Source organism: Heptranchias perlo, chromosome 9 (genome assembly GCF_035084215.1).
Source record: "Heptranchias perlo isolate sHepPer1 chromosome 9, sHepPer1.hap1, whole genome shotgun sequence".
NCBI lineage: Eukaryota > Metazoa > Chordata > Chondrichthyes > Hexanchiformes > Hexanchidae > Heptranchias > Heptranchias perlo.
In genome coordinates this window covers 9,972,741-9,990,187 of record NC_090333.1, presented here as the reverse complement: position 1 = coordinate 9,990,187, position 17,447 = coordinate 9,972,741, and the positions used below count along the sequence as shown (strand labels likewise).

Below are 17,447 nucleotides of genomic sequence, written 5' to 3'. Positions count from 1 at the left end.
ATGATGTAAATTGAAAGCTTCTCGAGTATTGTGTGTCTCCCAGCCGTGCATTCCTCAATTTTCGCAATTGCTTATTGCTGGCAAAAGTGTAATGACTGTTTTGATCCGAGATCAATGAGATATAATGTATGTAGTGACTGAGCTAGAAAGGGCTTCAATCAAATTTTGTCTTGAGAGTCATAATTCCTTTGCTGTTGAAAGCAAACTAACACTTTTGTGTTGTTCTAAACTAAAATCTTTTTTTTTGGATCCGTGAGTGTTTACAAGCTAAGCTGCATAGACTCAGTTTGTATTCTCTTGGATATAGAAGATTATGGGGTGATCTAATTGAGGTGTTTAAGATGACTAAAGGAGTTGATAGGGTAGATAGAGAGAAAATAATTCCTCTGTTGGGGGAAGCCCAGAATAAGGGGGCATAACCTTAAAATTAGAGCTAGGCCATTCAGGGGTGATGTCAGGAAGCATTTCTTCACACAAAGGGGAGTGGAAATCTGGAACTCTCTCCCCCCAAAAAGGCTGGAGGTCAGTTGAAAAGTTCAAAACTGAGATTGATGGATTTTTGTTAGGCAAAGGTATTAAGGGATACTGAACCTGAACGGAGTTAAGATACAGATCAGCCATGATCTAATTGAATGGCGGAACAGGCTCGAAGGGCTGAACGGCCTACTCCTGTTCCTATGTTTCTTTCCTTCCTAAGCCTAGGCGGGCAAATTGCCAAGAAGTATGTTTGTTTTTTTTAACGTGCCAACTTGTTCTTGCAGTGCCAACCACGATCGAGACGACTTCTCTAGGGGCGGCGGCTGTGAAAACCACAGTGGCGACCACAACCTCGACCACATCAGAGAAAGCTCCAGCCACCACAACTCTGGCCGCAGGCACGAAAGAGGGCAGCCGAGGGCCCAAGCCGGGCCTGGCTGCAGCTGGGACTAAAATGCCCCCGGTGTCCAGCTTCTTCCCCATCCCCGAGAGATTCTGTGAAGCGACAGAAGCCAGGGAAATAGCCTGGCCTCAGACGCAGCGAGGCACCATGGTGGAGCGCCCATGTCCCAAGGGTACTCGAGGTAAGAGGGTTTCATTTTAGCGCCTCCCGTTTTGTCAGCTCGTGACCCGCGTATGGCGTTTAAATCGTTCGTTTGGCAGTAGTCAATCTATTATGGAAGAAATAAAGGAGTATTCCTTCCCGGCTGTACAAAATATATTTGCGATAGATCGTTTTAAAGGGTATTGTCACCACGATAGGCTTAAAGGAACAGGAGATCGTTTTCGGATGTTAAGGAGAGGAAAGGGGCCTTAACGCTGCTCATTGCAGTCCATTGAATCTTAGCTTGCTTCTTGCAGCAAGAAAAGACATCCAATCGTTAGACGATGGTAGTAATTACAGTAAAGTATCTGACTAGCTGGAAATGAAGGGCTTGATCCCAGTCGGAAACCTTGCAACAATCCTGCGAGTGGGACTGATTGGGAAACACTGTCCAAGTCTTGCAGAAAAGAAGGAGACTCGGCTTATTTTGAGCACAGGCCAGAGCTGGGTGTAGAAAAGGTCGCGGGTTGGCACGGGAGTAAATCCTAGAGGTAGGTTTTAAGGAGCGTCTTAAAGGAGGAGAGAGAGGTAGCGAGGCGGAGAGATTTAGGGTGGGAAATTCTGGAGCTTGAGAGCCTAGGCAGCTGAAGCCGCGGCTGGCAGTGGAGGGGAGAAGAAAGTCGGGGATGCACAAGAGGCCAGAATCGGAGGAACGCAGAGTTCTCGGAGGGTTGTAGGGCCGCAAGGGGGTTACAGAGATAGGGAGGGGCGAGGCCATGGAGGGATTTGAAGACAAGGATGAGAATTTTAAATTTGAGGCAGTCCGATGAGGTCACGCAGCAGCTGACTGCATCCACGAAGCATGAACTGATTTTTTTTTACATGAGGAGTGCCATATAAATCTACATTGTTCTTGTTTATGTGTTCGTTTGTTGTCGCTCGGTGTATCATGAAGAAGCTGCACGATTAGATGGCTCCTGCTGCAAGACAGTCCCAGAACAGTGGTTTTAAGTCAAAAGCTAGTCTTACACCCATTTGTTCCATTGACATTAGAACAGGCAACTCCAACCCCCCCCCATCCCCACCCCTATGTTTCTACTCAAGCGTCATGCATGCCATCCAGACCCCTCCATCGCTGGCAGAGGCTTCAGTCAATACCGCTTGCATTCTGGAACTTGAACCTCGTCACTTTATTAATTCTGTTCCCGCTTTCCGAAGCCTGCTTACAACCTGCCCCTTTTACTGTGCCTTTAGCCACGCAACCATCTCCTTGTTGCTACGTAGAATCGTACAGCACAGAAGGAGACCATTCGGCCCATCGTGCCCGTGCCGGTTCTTTGAAAGTGCTATCCGATTAGTCCCTGCTCTTTCCCCGTAGCCCTGCAGTTTTTTTTCCTTTTCAAGTATTTATCCAATTCTTCTTTTGAAAGTTATTATTAAATCTGCTTCCACCACCCTCTCAGGCAGTGCATTCCAGATCACAACAACTCGCTATGTGTAAAAAAAAAAATTCTCCTCATCTCCCCCCGCCAGTTCTTTTGCCAATTATCTTCGAGCTGTGTCCCCTCTGGTTACCGACCCTCCGATCGTCCAGCTAGAGTCTACGTCTACACCTCCAGTTAAAGAGTCTTGCGATGGGTTTTTTTTTAAAGTGTGTGTTGGTGCCCATTCTTTGGCATTACACAGGAGGCTCCTATTCTGCACATTGCAGACCATCGACACACTGAGGGGAAACAAGAGCTCTTGATGGAGGTCACCCGGTACTCGGAGGAAGGCCAACGATAGCCAGCAGCAATGTTGCTGTCTGGCCAAGTCTTTCGCCGCACTGGTAGAGAGACTAATGATGCTGACAGCCTTCTGCGAGCAGTGCATCAGTCACCCTGTGGATGCAGTTGGCACGTGGTGCACTGACCAATGTCACTGTAATCTCCTCCCTGGGCCCCAGGTAAAGGCCCCGTAGCCAAAACTAATGACCGCTGTCACTTTAGCAGTCACAGTTACGAGCAGGTGGAGTCACTGAGGATCCCTCCAAATCTGTAGTCAGCTCCCAGGCGAGCGTAAACCTCCAAAACCCACTGCTCCTTTGATAAGACGAGGTAATTAATTGTACAGCCTGATGTGGTACAGGCTCCATCTTGCTGCCATCGTCTTCCCACTCCTGTCTGCACAGCTCACAAGCTGCTTGCAACCGCAACATACGACATTTTACACAGTCTGTCTCAACTCGATAGGTTTGGCAGCGGTATCAAAACCTTGTCCGGCTGTGACAGACGCCAGTGATGTAGCTCAGCTTTTTAAAAAGCCTGGAATATGCCTTCTGCGCTTGAGTTAATTGGATCTGTCCCCTAATAATCAGCTAAATTGGTGTTTTTAGTTCACTGAGGGTAATCATTATTCACCGTGTTAAGCCAACATTGAAAAATGCTGAGTGGTATTAATTGTGCTGAGAAGTGCCCTCACTGCCGAACGGCAAAAATGCCCGTTAGCATCTAATGCCAGGATAGCCCGACTGCCAAAATATCATCACCGATTTAGATTATTGTCATCAATCCTATTTAGCATCTTCATTTTTGTTTATTATTTTCCTCTCTTTCTCCATTCCTCCCTTTCTCCCTGACTCATGCTGAGATACAGTTACAAGATGCTCTCCAATACTCCACCCCCCTCCCCTTTCCTAAGAAAGCCATTTTTCATGTATGAACTGAAATGGTTGACAGGCTGTTTGTCTGTAATGGGGTACCGCTGACAGACCTAATCTTTTCCCTGCCCAGTATCCGCACACGTGTGTTTTCCAGTAAGGGGGCGGGGGGGTCACTGGATAGTGATCTGGTGCATGGAATCCTGGCTGAATTCTCCCTCCCCACCCCCCTCCCCGGCCTAGGATTGCTGACACAGCATCTGAGATCAGCAAACTCGGTGGTTCTCAACCCTTTTGTCGGGCTGTGCCCCACACTGTTATAGTTTCTCATGCCTCGCTAGGTGAGGATGTTGGGGGAGGCTTTACAAATCAGCGCTCCCCAAATTAAAAGGCCAGGAAATGAGCCTGGGTTATGCTCACTTTGATGCCCGAGTTCCCTGATATGGGCTCCCATTACACAGAGCCTTGTGCCAAGAGTGCTCATTTTTAGCACCTACCCCAATGTTCACAGATTTTGTAAAAAAAACAGAAAACAGCCAAGTCGTAATGAAAAGAAGGTCAGCTGACTCTGGCCTAAACATTTTGCCCGCCTTTAAAAGGGAGACCCCCGTTGCAGTACTTTAGCAAAGAGATAGAAAGACTTGCGTTTATATAGCGCCTTTCACAACCTCAGGACATTCCAAAGTGCTTTACACCCAATGAAGCACTTTTAAAATGTAGTCACTGTTGTAATGTAGGGAAACATGGCAGCCAATTTGTGCTGGATTGATAATCTGTTTTTAGTGATGATGGTTGAGGAATAAATATTGGTCAGGACACCGGGGAAAACTCCCATGCACTTCTTCAAATAGTGTCTTCTCCATCCATCTGAGAGGGCAGGCGGGGCCTCAGTTTAACTTCTCATTTGAAAGACAGCACCTCCGACAGTGCAGCACTCCCTCAGTACCGCGTTGGAGTGTCAGCCTGGATTTTGTGCTCAAGTCTCGAGAGTGGGACTTGAGCCCACAACCTTCTGCCTCAGAGGTGAAAGTGCTACCAACTGAGCCAAGGCTGACACTAACGAGGGTAATTTTATGTTTACACATTAGTGACTGCCCCAGCGAGAGAGTGCGCTGTGTGCAAATTCCACAAATAAAATACCATAGTTTGTGTGAAATAATTCAATTGGTGTTGCAACTGATGGTGTTGGCTGCAAGTCTCCTCCTTTTGTTAATATATAGTGGGTTGGTCAGGATAATATGTGGTGCTTCTGCTTGCTTGCTGTGCTCACAGTTGTTGCTTGCTGCTCGTTATTTGTCCAGAGGTGGACTTTGACTATTTTTTCACATGAACTGAGGCAGAGCCCCCATCACCCACCACAGAGCCTTCCTTTAACTGACAACAGGATAGTTTGTAAACACCTCTTAAACGTCACTAAAACATCACCTACACCCCAAGTCGCTGCAGCAGCAGGTCCTGAAAGTCATGCGGGAGGAAGCAACAATTCAGGAGAATCGGACATGAGGCTACAACCAGTTGGGAAGAGCTCGGAGGCAAATCGGAAGTTGGCAAGTCTGGATGCTTGGAACACTGTGTCCTGTCTCCTGACCAGATTTAAACACTGATTGACATCATGCGCAGGACCTTCTTTTACTTTTCATGTCCTTGCCTCTAGCCCTGCCCAATCCCTCCTCAGTCAGGCCTTATTATACCCCATCAGTGAGTTGTCCTTCACAATTTTTGAACCAATGTGCTACCATCAGCCACAGCAGGAATTGAACGTAAATCTCTTCTAGTCTGGTTGGCATAGTGCGAAGGAAATGAGATCAGAGTGGATAAGTCCATTTGAAGAGCTAGCACCCGCACAGGTGCGATGAGCTGAATGGCCTCTGCCTTATGCCTTAATGTCCATGACACGGCACCATGTGGGGCATTTGGCCCATGAGCCTTTGGGGAAGTTGACATTAAACTTTAACATAACGTTGATCAGATTCATGCCAAGAAATGAGAAACCACGTTGAAGAAAAACACAATATGCAGGATTAGGATCTGACACTCCATGAACTTTCCCTGAATATTCAGAACACTGTGTCGCACTTTCAGTGACTCAACACTCTTATGTTTGAGTCAGAGGACTGTGCGCACTCTTTTGGATCCAAGCACCTACATTGGACAGGCGCATCAGTTTTGCTGAGGGGTGGTGCTACACTGTCGGAGGTATCGTCCTTTGGAGGAGACCTGCAGCCGAGGCCCAGTTTTGGTGAATGTTAAAAGATTCCACCGAACTATTGAAGAAGAGCAAGGAGCTCTTCCGGTGCCCTGGTCAGCATTCCTCTCCCCCTGACCAACGTCGGGCAAGAACAAATGTTCTGGTCACTCATCTCGTTGCTGTTTGTGGGATCTTGTTACGCACAAAATACCTGCTGCGTTTGCCGACATAACAGTTGTCACTGCACTGTCAAAATGATTCATTGTTCGCTGAGTGCTTTGGGGCCAAAGCTGTCCTAAGTCTCTCTCGTATAGTGCCACTGATGCATCAGTCATTGAGGGTGTGACAATATTAACAAGCATCTTAACACATTCACATAAAATTCTCCATCTGCTATTTCAAAATAAACACCCTTTGTTAGCAAGGACATTTTTTTGAAAACCGTGTTAAACAGCTTGTTATCAATCCTGCAGTGTGTTTAAACTCCTTGCTTTCTGACGCCTTTCTTGATGTAATTTTTTTTTCAAAATGATTTGGCAGAGCCTGGATTCATTAATACTATCCAAGTTCACAAATCATGGAACGTTCTAGCACAGAAATGGGCTGTGAACGGCTCATCAAGTCTGCGCTGTTTTTTTTCCATGAGTCACCTTGTCTAATCTCTCTCTCTCTCTCTCCCCATATCCATTAATATTCCTCTTTTTTGAGTAACCATTCTAATTCCCTTTTCAAAGAGTTAAAGGACTCTGCTTCAGCAACGGTTTGTGGCAGAGAATTGCACGTTCTAACTACCCACTGTGCAAAGGGATTTTTTCCTAATCTTCCCGTTAATTCTTCATCATTACTTTAAACGCCGGCACTCTTATTCTCATCTCCCCATGAAGTGGAGATGCCGGTGATGGACTGGGGTGGACAAATGTAAGGAATCTTACAACACCAGGTTATAGTTGTTGGACTATAACCTGGTGTTGTAAGATTCCTTACATTTCTCATCTCCCCAGGCAGTAGAGACACTCTGTCACCATCCACCTTTAGCATAAACTTGAAACAATCAACAGGTCACCTCTTGATCTCCTCAGCTCTAGTGACTAAGTCCTAATTTCTCAAGTCTCTCTCAAATCAACTTTAAATTTCTGCTCCTTATGTTTAAATGCTTCCATCCCCTCATTATCTCTATAACCTTCTCCAGCCCTACAAATCCTCGTACCGAACTCCTCACTCCTCTGACTGCAACCTTTTGCACAACCCCACTCCCATCGCCCCACCATTGGCAGCCCGTGCTTTCACACGCCAAGGCCCCACTCCCTGGAATTGCCCCTGAAACCCCTACACCTCTCTCTCCTCGTTTAGGACGCTCATTAAAACTCATCTCTTTGACTGAGCTTTCAGTCATCCCCTCCTAATCTTTCCTTTTTTGCTCGACGTCCATTTTTCTTCACACGTCTGCAAAACACCTTGGGATGTTTTTCTACGCTGAAGCCACCATATAAATGCAAGTTGTTTAAAAACTACAGGCTCTCAAACCCTGGTAACATCCTAGTGAATCTACGTTGCACTTTTTCCATTGCTTTTGTATCCTTCCAAAGTGGGGTGCGCAAAACTACGTAATACTACGACTGTGATCTAATTACAGCTTCATACTTGTTCAACATTACCTCATTGGTTTTATATTCTATGCTTCCACATTCAAAACTCCTTGCATTAATATATGTTCGTTTCGGTTTGGATTCCCTTGGTTTGGCCAATTCTCCCTTTTTTTTTTGCCTATCAGATCCTGATTTCCTGTTCCTTCATATTGCTTTACCCTCTCCCAGTCTTTCTGCCTCTTTAGTCCCTTTACGTCTGGAGCTTATTTTTCCATCTCAGTGAACAACTCTATGATCTTGCTTTATTTCCCTCCCTGCTATATTAGTTTAATCCCTCCCTTTTAATTCTAAACCTACATTAGCCAGGAGCGATGAATGCATCGTGGGTCTGGGTGGTGAGACTTATCTCACAGACGTCGCATATAGCAGGGATGCTGTCTCAGCCAGACGGTAAGAATGACCTCTAATGTCAGTGTTATTAGGACACTCTGTGTAGGAGCAGGTTAATTCTCCACAATCTTCAGATGATAGCTAAGATGTCTGTGTGTTGATCACCGTGACACGGGGATAATAGACCATTGGTGTACCGGATTTATTCCTGATTGTCCTTTACCCTTTTGATTTTAAATTAGTGATCAGCCTATTTCGCCCGCCAACCGTGAACATTTTTGAAGTCCTGAGATTGGGGGACTTCAGGTTCGAATGCCGTGGGCGTATTGGGAGTGAATTTTTAAAAGGCGGAGTGCTAGGGAAGTAGCAAAACAAAAAAAAAAAAGACAAATAAGCTCCTGCTAAAATGAGACGGTATAAAATACAAGCGTCCTGATCCACCAGTGCAGAATGTGGACCTGCTATCGTCAGTGTCTGCGATGCCTGGGGCTGATTACAAGAGCTTAACAGTGGGAGGCAGGAGGAAGCTCAAGGAGAGATGGTGCCGGACAGGGTTCACACAATAAGCATATAGAAGTATTTTCACGCTCGGAAATAATTAAGGAATGCAGTCAAATGCAATCCTTGGGATTCACCGACCGGATTTCAAGATCCCCCGACGCCGATTATTCATCAAAAGGAGGACCTTTCCCAACAAGTCTGTTGCTGTTTGACCAGCGATCGTGATACTGATGACTGACTGAGCTGTTTCTACATCAAGTCCACTCATTCCATTTAAGGTATAGGTACCTTAAAATGGGCGTAATGGGTAAAATTCCAATAAATGCTGTCTTTTTAAAACAAAAATCTAGTCGATTGCTCGTGGCATTATAAGTGGGAAGGTAAGATCACGTGGTTTTTCAGGTGAAGGCTGAGGGATAATTGAACCGGACACGCGGACATAATTCAGTCCCCATATTAAACTCTTACATTCTGTCCTTACTTTTATATTTCCATTCTAAATTCCTGCATGCTCACCTCTAATAGAAACTGCCTCTGTAAACTTGTCACCCTGTAATTAAACCTACCCCCCCCCCACCCCTTTAGTGGAGATGCTGTAATTACATCCTCCTACCAGCGCCTCCACTGGGGGTGGGCATATAAAAACAAGATGGCAAGTTTACAAAGGCAATTTTCCTGGCAAGTCTGGACATGGCAACTAATAATGGGGAAAAGTTGAGAAAAAGGGCATGCTGTGGTAAGATTTTTCCTATTTTACTTGTTGGTCTCTCGTGTTGCACATGGGGAGTCAACCGAGGGTAGTCATCAGGCCAAATGAGGTCAGGGGGCATGGGAGAATTGGACCAGTGCACGAGCCGTAATTCGCTTCCAATTTTGAAGGTCTCCCCATTGTCCTGGCCAACATTCATCCCTCAACCAACGCCACCAAAATCAGATTACATTGCTCATTTATCTCAGTTCTGTTTGTGGGACTTTGCTGTGCATAAATTGGCTGCAGCACTTGCCTACGAAAGCACAATGGTAACATTGACTACACTTCAAAATTGAATCTAAAGCACTTTGTAGCATCCTGAGGACTTGAAAAGTGCTCAATAAATACAAGGTCTTTTTACATTTTTTTTTGCAGGGTGGGGGAACATCTAAATGTTAAGTAATACAAATTTAAAATAACGCATTGCCAAATTGTGAAAGTTGTGGACTCATTTGAATTTTTTTTAAATCTGAAAATAAAAAGCCCTCTATCAGTAAAACTGAGCATGAAGCTATCTGATTGTTGTAAAAACCCAAGTGGTTCACTCATGTCCTTTAGGGAAGGAAGCCTGCCGTCCTTACCCGGCCTGGCCTATACGTGTCTCCAGCCCCACGCCAGTGTGGCTGACTCTTAACTGCCCTCAGAATTGGCCTAACCTGCCACTCGGTTGTATCAGACTGCTACAGAGAGATAGAAAGCTCATCACCACCACCACCTTCTCAGGACAACTAGGGATGGGCAATAAATGCTGGCCTTGCCCGCGTCGTTCACATCCTGAGAATGAATTTTTAAAAAACTATCATATTATCTTGCACGTTTAAGCTAAACCACTATTTATGCACTGTTGGCATTTTAAATGCACAGAAAGACGCTTCTAAGGTTTTATCTCATTTGCTCTGCTTCATTTCTTGCAGGCACTGCCTCTTATCTCTGCGTGGTTTCCACAGGAATGTGGAACCCTAAGGGCCCTGATCTTAGCAACTGTACTTCACACTGGGTAAATCAAGTGGCTCAGAAGGTTTGTTCACGTTTCTTTTTGTTTAAATGCTAACCAACAGTGATTAAAACTGAGTGCTGAAGATTCAATTTTAAGAAATCCTCGCTAATGCATCTGGTTTGAGTGTATTTACACTGTGCCGGCTGAAAGCTTATTAAAGACTTGTACCTCACTGATACGGAGTCCTCAAATGACTGTTTGCATATACATATGCATGTGCTGTATATCCTAATAACCAAGGGTTTAAGAAAAAACTTAAGTTGCATGTTTTAAGGCTCAAAGAGGCATTGTGGGTAATTATCCTCAGAAACGAAGTGACCTTTGGAGACCTGGGCTTCCAGTCTGGAAACCATTGGCAACCAATTCGTAGCCTGTGAAGAAATAGACATATTAGTTTCCTTTATATTGTGAAGTTAGTAATTGGGAATTCAAAGAGTATCTGTGTAGCACCCCTGATATGTAACTAACGCGCGGAAAGTCTGTTACTATCGAACAGAAAACTGCTGTAAATAGATTTGTGTCTCTTTATCAGTTTCGGAGTCATTTAATCTCGAAATAATATATTTTCAAACAGCGAAAATGGTTGAGAAAATGGCCAATTGATTTATCCCAGTGGAGTTCAGCCTGGAAGTTGCTGTTGGTGATCTTATCGTAGAAAAGTCTTAACGGGCTTGTATAAAATCATCTCTCCACTGTTTTATTCGAGACAGTAGCCTTCATTTAAATAGTCAGGGTCTCTGTTCAAGTGGAGGGAATGCGAAATTTGATACAAGTGCATTAAGCAGTTGTCAGTTTAACCTTGTCAACAGCAATTTCTAGGCTTTTAGTCTTTTTTATTCATTTTAACCTCTAAATCGGTGCCTTACGGGTGCATGAGGTCCAAATAACGCAAGTGCTTAGAGAGCTCGAAAGTGCTGCATATACACAATGGCCCAACAACATATGGAAAGCCAAGTTAAGGCTTCATCAGGGCAAAGGGACTACAGTGGAAACGCTAGCTTTCAGCTGTTTTCAGATGCTGACTGACCTACTGTATATTCCCAACATTTTTCTTTAACTCTTTATCACAAGTGTGAATAGTCGCCATAGAAACCTCCGTGAATCCGTCTCCGGTCCCATCTCTCAAGTCGAGCATCACAGTCGAGATGCTCTTTGCCGCTGTTAACAACGCTGTGGCCTGCGACCATCGAGTGCCTCGGCCAGGTGTCCATTCATCACACGTGAGGTGAGACGCTGCAGATTCCCAGCCCGTGCATAGAATCATACCGCACTGAAAGAGGCCATTCGGCCCATCGTGCCTGTGCCGGCTCTTTGAAATTAGTCACTGCCCAACCAAAACCGGGGTCATCCCACAGTACAACCAAATTAGTACCACTCCCCCCGCTCTCTGCACATAGCCGTGCAAATTTTTCCTTTTCATGTATTTAGCCGATTCCCTTTTGAAAGTTACTATTCAATCTGCTTCTACCACCCTTTCAGGCAGTGCATTCCAGATCAGAACAACTCGCTGTGTAAAAAGAAGTCTCTTCCTCTCCCCTCTGGTTCTTTTGCCAATTATCTTAAATCTGTGTCCTTTGTTTACCGACCCCCATGCCAGTGGAAACAGTTTCTACTTATTTACTCTATCAAAACCCCTCATAATTTTGAACACCTCTATCAAATCCCCTCTTAACTCTCTCTGCTGTAAGGAGAACAATCCCGTGCGAGAGGCTGATGGGTAGCATTGGGCTGGCATCAAACAAAATTACCAGAAAAGCCGCCAAGTTATCACGAAAATCCAACAGGTTCACGAATCTCCTTCTGTGGCACCCCACCCAATCTGGCTGCATGTGACTCTTGATTCTTAACGCTTTCTGAAGTGACATTGCGAGCCACTCACAGAAGAAAACCCCACTGCCACCTTCTCGGAGCAACTAGGGACGGACAATAAATGCGGCCTTGCCAGCATCGTCTATATGCCGAGAACAAATATTATAAAATCAGCAGCGACGATCCTGGCTGATTTGCTTCCACCCTAGGTGATGACCGTGCCTGCAGGTATAGCCATCTCTGCACAGTCCAGGAATCAAGCACGGCCCTTTCTCATCCGTATTGCTTACTTTCACACCGAGCAGTGACTTTACCCCTGCCGGGGTCATCGAGGAAGCTCTATCCAACAGGCAGATGCAGAAGCAATCAAGAGTAGTAGCAAGCACAGCAGTCAGCAGTCGTCCACTTGCATCTTCCTGTATTGTCCCTCAACCTCTCGCTGTTAGTTGCCAAGGGTAATGTGACTCATTCTGGCAGCTTCAGCTCTCTGTGGATTAGGATCGATGCTCTCTGCCATCAGCTGCAGTGCGACGAGACAAAACAAGCCGTTTAAACTGTGCCGCACACTCCCGGCACTGAACTGAGGACTGCTTTTCGATCCGAGAAGTTAGGCCGAGAAGTTTGATCGGCCGGAGCAAGGGGAATATCATCAACTCTTCATCATTAGCTGTAAATGTTTCTGTCCGCGCATCTGTAGCCATCAATTATGTCGCAGCGTGGGTCTGTGGTAATGGGAGCTCGAGAGTTGCTGTGCTCCCGAATATTACTTTGAGAGCCGGCTGAGAATGTGTAACTTATCATTACAGATTAGGAGTGGTGAAAACGCTGCTAACCTAGCAAACGAGCTGGCCAAGCATACCAGAGGGCCAATTTACGCAGGAGACGTGAGTTCTTCAGTAAGACTGATGGAACAGCTCGTTGACATCTTAGACGCTCAGCTTCAAGAGCTGCGTCCGAACGAGAAAGACTCTGTGGGTCGCAGCTTTAACAAGGTAAGGCTAATGAGCCGTAAAAGCAAACGGACACTGCACGGAACAGAAAGAAATAGTCTCTTTTTTTTGCGCGCGCGCACACGCGCGGGGCAAAGACTGCCTTTTCTTTGCACGCTTGTGGTGATATTATGGTGTGGAGGAGGTGGGGGGGAAACCGGAAAGGTTCCGCTGTCCTCTTTTTTTCCTTACTAACCATTTGTGTTTTTTTTCTGTGTTGAACTCTGCCTCCTATGATTGGAAAAGCTCCAAAAAAGAGAGAGGACTTGCAGGGCGTACATTAAGGTAGCTCACCTGCGATGTCGCTTTTGCTTTTGTTGCCCCGCCCCGAGACTGTTCCTTCTCGCTTCGCAAATGTGTTGCATGAAGCCCATCCCCCCTGCCTTGTATTGCTGCTTATCCTTTCCCCCTCAATATTGGTCCCTGTATTTTCTAAACTTATGCAAGACACTACCTCATTTGTTGGGCTTTTCTTTTTTTTGTGTGTGTGTGTGTGTGTGTGTGTGTGTGTGGTTGGCTGTGCTTCGCGCTTGTGTGGTATTTGTTTGTGAATCGTAGCCACGAGGTTATGGCTGAAACTGTCCTGAAGTTGCGTCTCTGCGATTTAGGAACATCGCGGCTATTTTCAAACCCAAAGGGTAAATTATTTTTTTGCCTCTTCAAACTTGCAGTCATCTTTCAGAAAGCAGGAATTTCTTTTTTTTTTAACCACAGATCACAATGTGGACATTTATAATCATTAAGTGGAATAATGCAGCAATTATTTTTTCACCATAGCTTTGCTATTTAAGGCAACAATTGCTGTTTGGAGTGAGCTTATAACTGCTGCTTGAATTTATATAGCACCTCACATTGAGAAGTCATAAAATGCCTCATTCATTGGTTAACTTTTGAGAGTGTGGTGACTGTTGTTATGTAGGCAAATGCGGCAGCCATTTTTGTATCAGCAATGTCCCACAGACAGCGATGAGATGAACGACCAGTTAATCTGTCATTTTTTTTTCTTGGTTAAGATTTTTTTTAAAAAGCTGCCCAGGACACACTGCAGAACTCTCTCCTCTCCTGTGAATAGTGCCATGGGATCTTTAAAACCCACCAGAACCTCAGTTTCATGTCTCATCCAAAGCATGGCTTCTCAGACAATGCAGCACTCCCTGATCACTGCGCTGGAGTGTCAGCCTAGATTATTATGGAATGGGGCTTGCACCCAAAAAAAAAACTTCCTGTCTCAGAGACTAGAATGCTACCGACTGAGCCAAGCCCACACCATTTTGTTTTGCTTTTCTTTCCACAAGATACCCTGGTGTGAATCAGTGTCAATTGTAGCATCTTTTGATCTTAGTACAGCAAATGAACACATCTGCTCATGACTGGAGTTTACAGCCCTGACTGATGTAATTCAGACAGCACAACAGAGCCTTTGAAAATAGCGACCGAGCCCAATTTTCTACGCACCTTGTGTTGATTCTTTTTGCGAATTCTACAAAGTGTCTTTCTCGGCCTTGGACGCAGGGCCGCCTTGCTGCTGGCTATGGATGTGGAACTGCGTAGGTGGAGAGCTGTGTATGTTCCACTATCATTGGTCTGACTGGCAGCAGACATCATTAACTGTGCTCTGCAAATGGAGGCCGGGGAAACAGGATGATGTGATATCCTCCCAGCGTGTGTTTTTTTTAAAGTAGTGACTGTGTCTAATAAAAGTTAACTAATGGTCACTTTGAAGCATAGTTTTTTCAAACTGGGATCCTTGGTCGCCAAGGAGGATGTGAGGAAATCCATGAAGCAGGGATGGGGGTGGGGGGTGTATCAGAGGTCAGAAGATTTCAGTATTTGTTGGCTGACTAGCACGTTTTCTCCCCATTGCTGAATACCAATAAAAACAGACCCGCTGTCTGCGATGATAGCACTGTTCTCTGTAGTTGAATTGATGCCAATAATTACAGCAGGATGAGGGAGGGGGGCCTCTGGCCATGTGTCAATAATTGCATGGTGTCCCTGGGAATGTATCTATATTTGTAAGGGGTCCCCAGACAGAAAACAAAAAAGTTTGAAATCCGTTGTTCTGAAAGGAATCACAAATCAGAAAACCCTTTTGTGTGTTTTTTTTCCCCTTCATTTTACGTCATAACCAGGACAGAAACAAGCCATTTGTCCCATTAAGTCTGTACCAGTGTGTTTTTTTTCTCCCCACCCAATAAATCACCTCATCGAATCCCACTGCCACGCTCACTCTCTGTAACCTTTAATAGTCCTCGTTTTCAAACGATTAATTCCCTTGTAAAACAATTACGAAAATACGAACATATGAAATTGGTGGGCAGGGAAGGACCATCTGGCCCTTCAACCTGCTCCACACACCATGATGGCTGGAGCATTATGACTAGATACTTCTCCACCCCCCCCCTCGCCCTGCAGCCATGTAATTCACACACTGTGTTAAAGAATTTATTTCTAATCCTCCCTTTCATTCTTCGAATAAGTCGAATCCTGCCCTTGTCAAACGCCATTTTGGGATTGCGTTTTTTTTTGGCGAATCGCGTTCCCCATCTGCGTCCGTTTTTCCATCGAAACTGCAAGCGTGAGAAGATCCCGAGCAAGAAAAAAGGCCGCTCAGCCCATTGAGCCCGTTCCCACCCAGAGCTCACGTGTGATCATTCCACCGTGGACCTCATCACCACCCATAGCAACACTTCCACTTGTTGATTAAAGGACAGTCAAGCTCCTTGTCTAGGAGCGGTAAGTGGAGTCTCCTTGGCTGTCATTAGGCTCTGGAAAACTGCTTTAATTGCACAAACAGCAAGAGCCAGCTCACAGCCTTCCAAAATCCAAAATTAATAGAACAATATAAAAAAGCAGCTTAATCGACTTCGCCTCTTTACTCCTGGAAAAAGCAGTGCTATTCTCAAGCATAGCGGATTGCTCATTAAACGCTCCCGCTATCGAATTAAGATTAAGTTCGAGCGGAGGAGCCCTTCAATTTGCAGCTTTTTTTTTTATCTCTGCTCTGCACTGGCGGAATGGATTGGCCGATTATATCCCGTTCCGTTTTCAAGCTGTATTTCTAATCAACACTTCAAAAAAATTACAAATCGTTTTGTAATCTCAAACAAGTTCATTATTCATGAACATAAGGTTCCTTCACGGCGTAGATTAGAAGCACAGAGCTGCATTCTTGAAGTGAGTAACAGGAAAAAGGCCCTCAGTAGGCCAATTTCTCCACCTTCACAGTTAATGGCTACAGTAGGATTGATATTAGCATTTTGACTATTCAGACTCCCATTAGAGAGGGATAAAAAAAAGCCTGTAATGCCACATCTAAGTATCTTCCACCTGCTAGGAAGGTCATAGTGGCTAGAAAACCAGACAGAAAGAGGATATTAAGATGGATTAGGCTAATTAATCTTATGCTGACAGTAGCCTTGGTAGACTTTTTCTAATCATTCTTGCAGGTACAAAGCACTATTTAAAATCATCCTGTTTTTATTTGCATACAGTGTCTCGTTACTAGAATTGGGTATATTAACATTGATCAGATAAAGGCATATGTGGGGAGTGGGGGGAAGTCTGTGGCACTTACTAAATTGCACTGTCCTCAAATACAGCAGGGTTTCCTTCGCTTAATTCACTTTTGCATTAACTATACATTAGAGCACAGAATTGATTAACTGATTAAATTGATTAAATTTAATTACTTTCTGACAGGATTTTAATGGTCTCCAGTTGTTTGTTTTTCCTGTTTTTTTTTTACTCGCTCACTCGAGCCCTTCCTGGCCAACCCAGTGACTTGCAAGATCTGCTTTTATTAAAGGAAAACAATCTAATGGGTGTAGACTGGTGTGTGTGGCTCTCTCTCTCTCTCTCTTCATCTCTGTCTGTCTGATTCTCATTTCTCTCCATCTATTTCTCACTCTGAATGTGTATGTATCTCTCTTTTTCTCTTTATCTCTTGTTCTTCTCTCTACCTGACTTATCCCTGTCTACCGCTATCTGTTTATCTCTCACTGTGCGTTGTGCATGTTTCACTCCATCTCTTTGTTTATCTCTCTTTGTCTCTGTGTATCTCCCTAATTCTGCGTTTATCTCAGTTTATCTCCCTATATCACTCTTTCCCTCTCTCTATATCTGTCTGTGTCTCGCTATTTATCTCTCCGTCTATCTTTTTACATCTCTCTGTTCATCTCTCTTTGTCTCTCTCCTTCACCCCAGCACCTTTTCATCTGTTTAGTCTATCGCCCTGATCTCGTGTTATAAAGGCCACAACCTCACACACATCATCGACCTGTTAGCTTTGTAGGGAAGCTGGACAAAATGGCCAGTTCGCCAGATTTCTCTCATGGTAAAACTTGTTCTTAATTTCAGAGGCTCGATAACAGGACTTGTAATGCTTCGCAGCCCTTAGCCGCTTTCTGGGCCTCCGGTCTTAGCAAGTCCCAATGGTTTTTACATTTGACCTGCCCCCCGTATTTGAGGATCCGGACACCTCGAGCACAGTGTACATAGAATTGCATAGAAATTCGCAGCTCAGCACAGAAACAGGCCATTCGGCCCAACAGGTCTGTGCCATTGTATATGCTGCA

General features: G+C 44.9%; 1 protein-coding gene across 6 annotated transcripts in view; it reads left to right on the top strand.

Moving 5' to 3' along the window:
- adgrl2a (adhesion G protein-coupled receptor L2a) overlaps positions 1-17,447 on the top strand; it is a 400,733-nt gene that overhangs the window by 332,364 nt on the left and 50,922 nt on the right. For 5 of the 6 annotated variants that reach the window (XM_067989840.1, XM_067989839.1, XM_067989841.1 and 2 more), the window contains 4 exons: positions 762-1,061; positions 9,990-10,093; positions 12,688-12,873; positions 13,117-13,155. In XM_067989840.1, coding sequence (XP_067845941.1) covers positions 762-1,061; positions 9,990-10,093; positions 12,688-12,873; positions 13,117-13,155 — 629 coding nt within the window. The remainder of the gene's footprint in view (positions 1-761; positions 1,062-9,989; positions 10,094-12,687; positions 12,874-13,116; positions 13,156-17,447) is intronic. The other variant, XM_067989842.1, reaches the window with a different exon arrangement.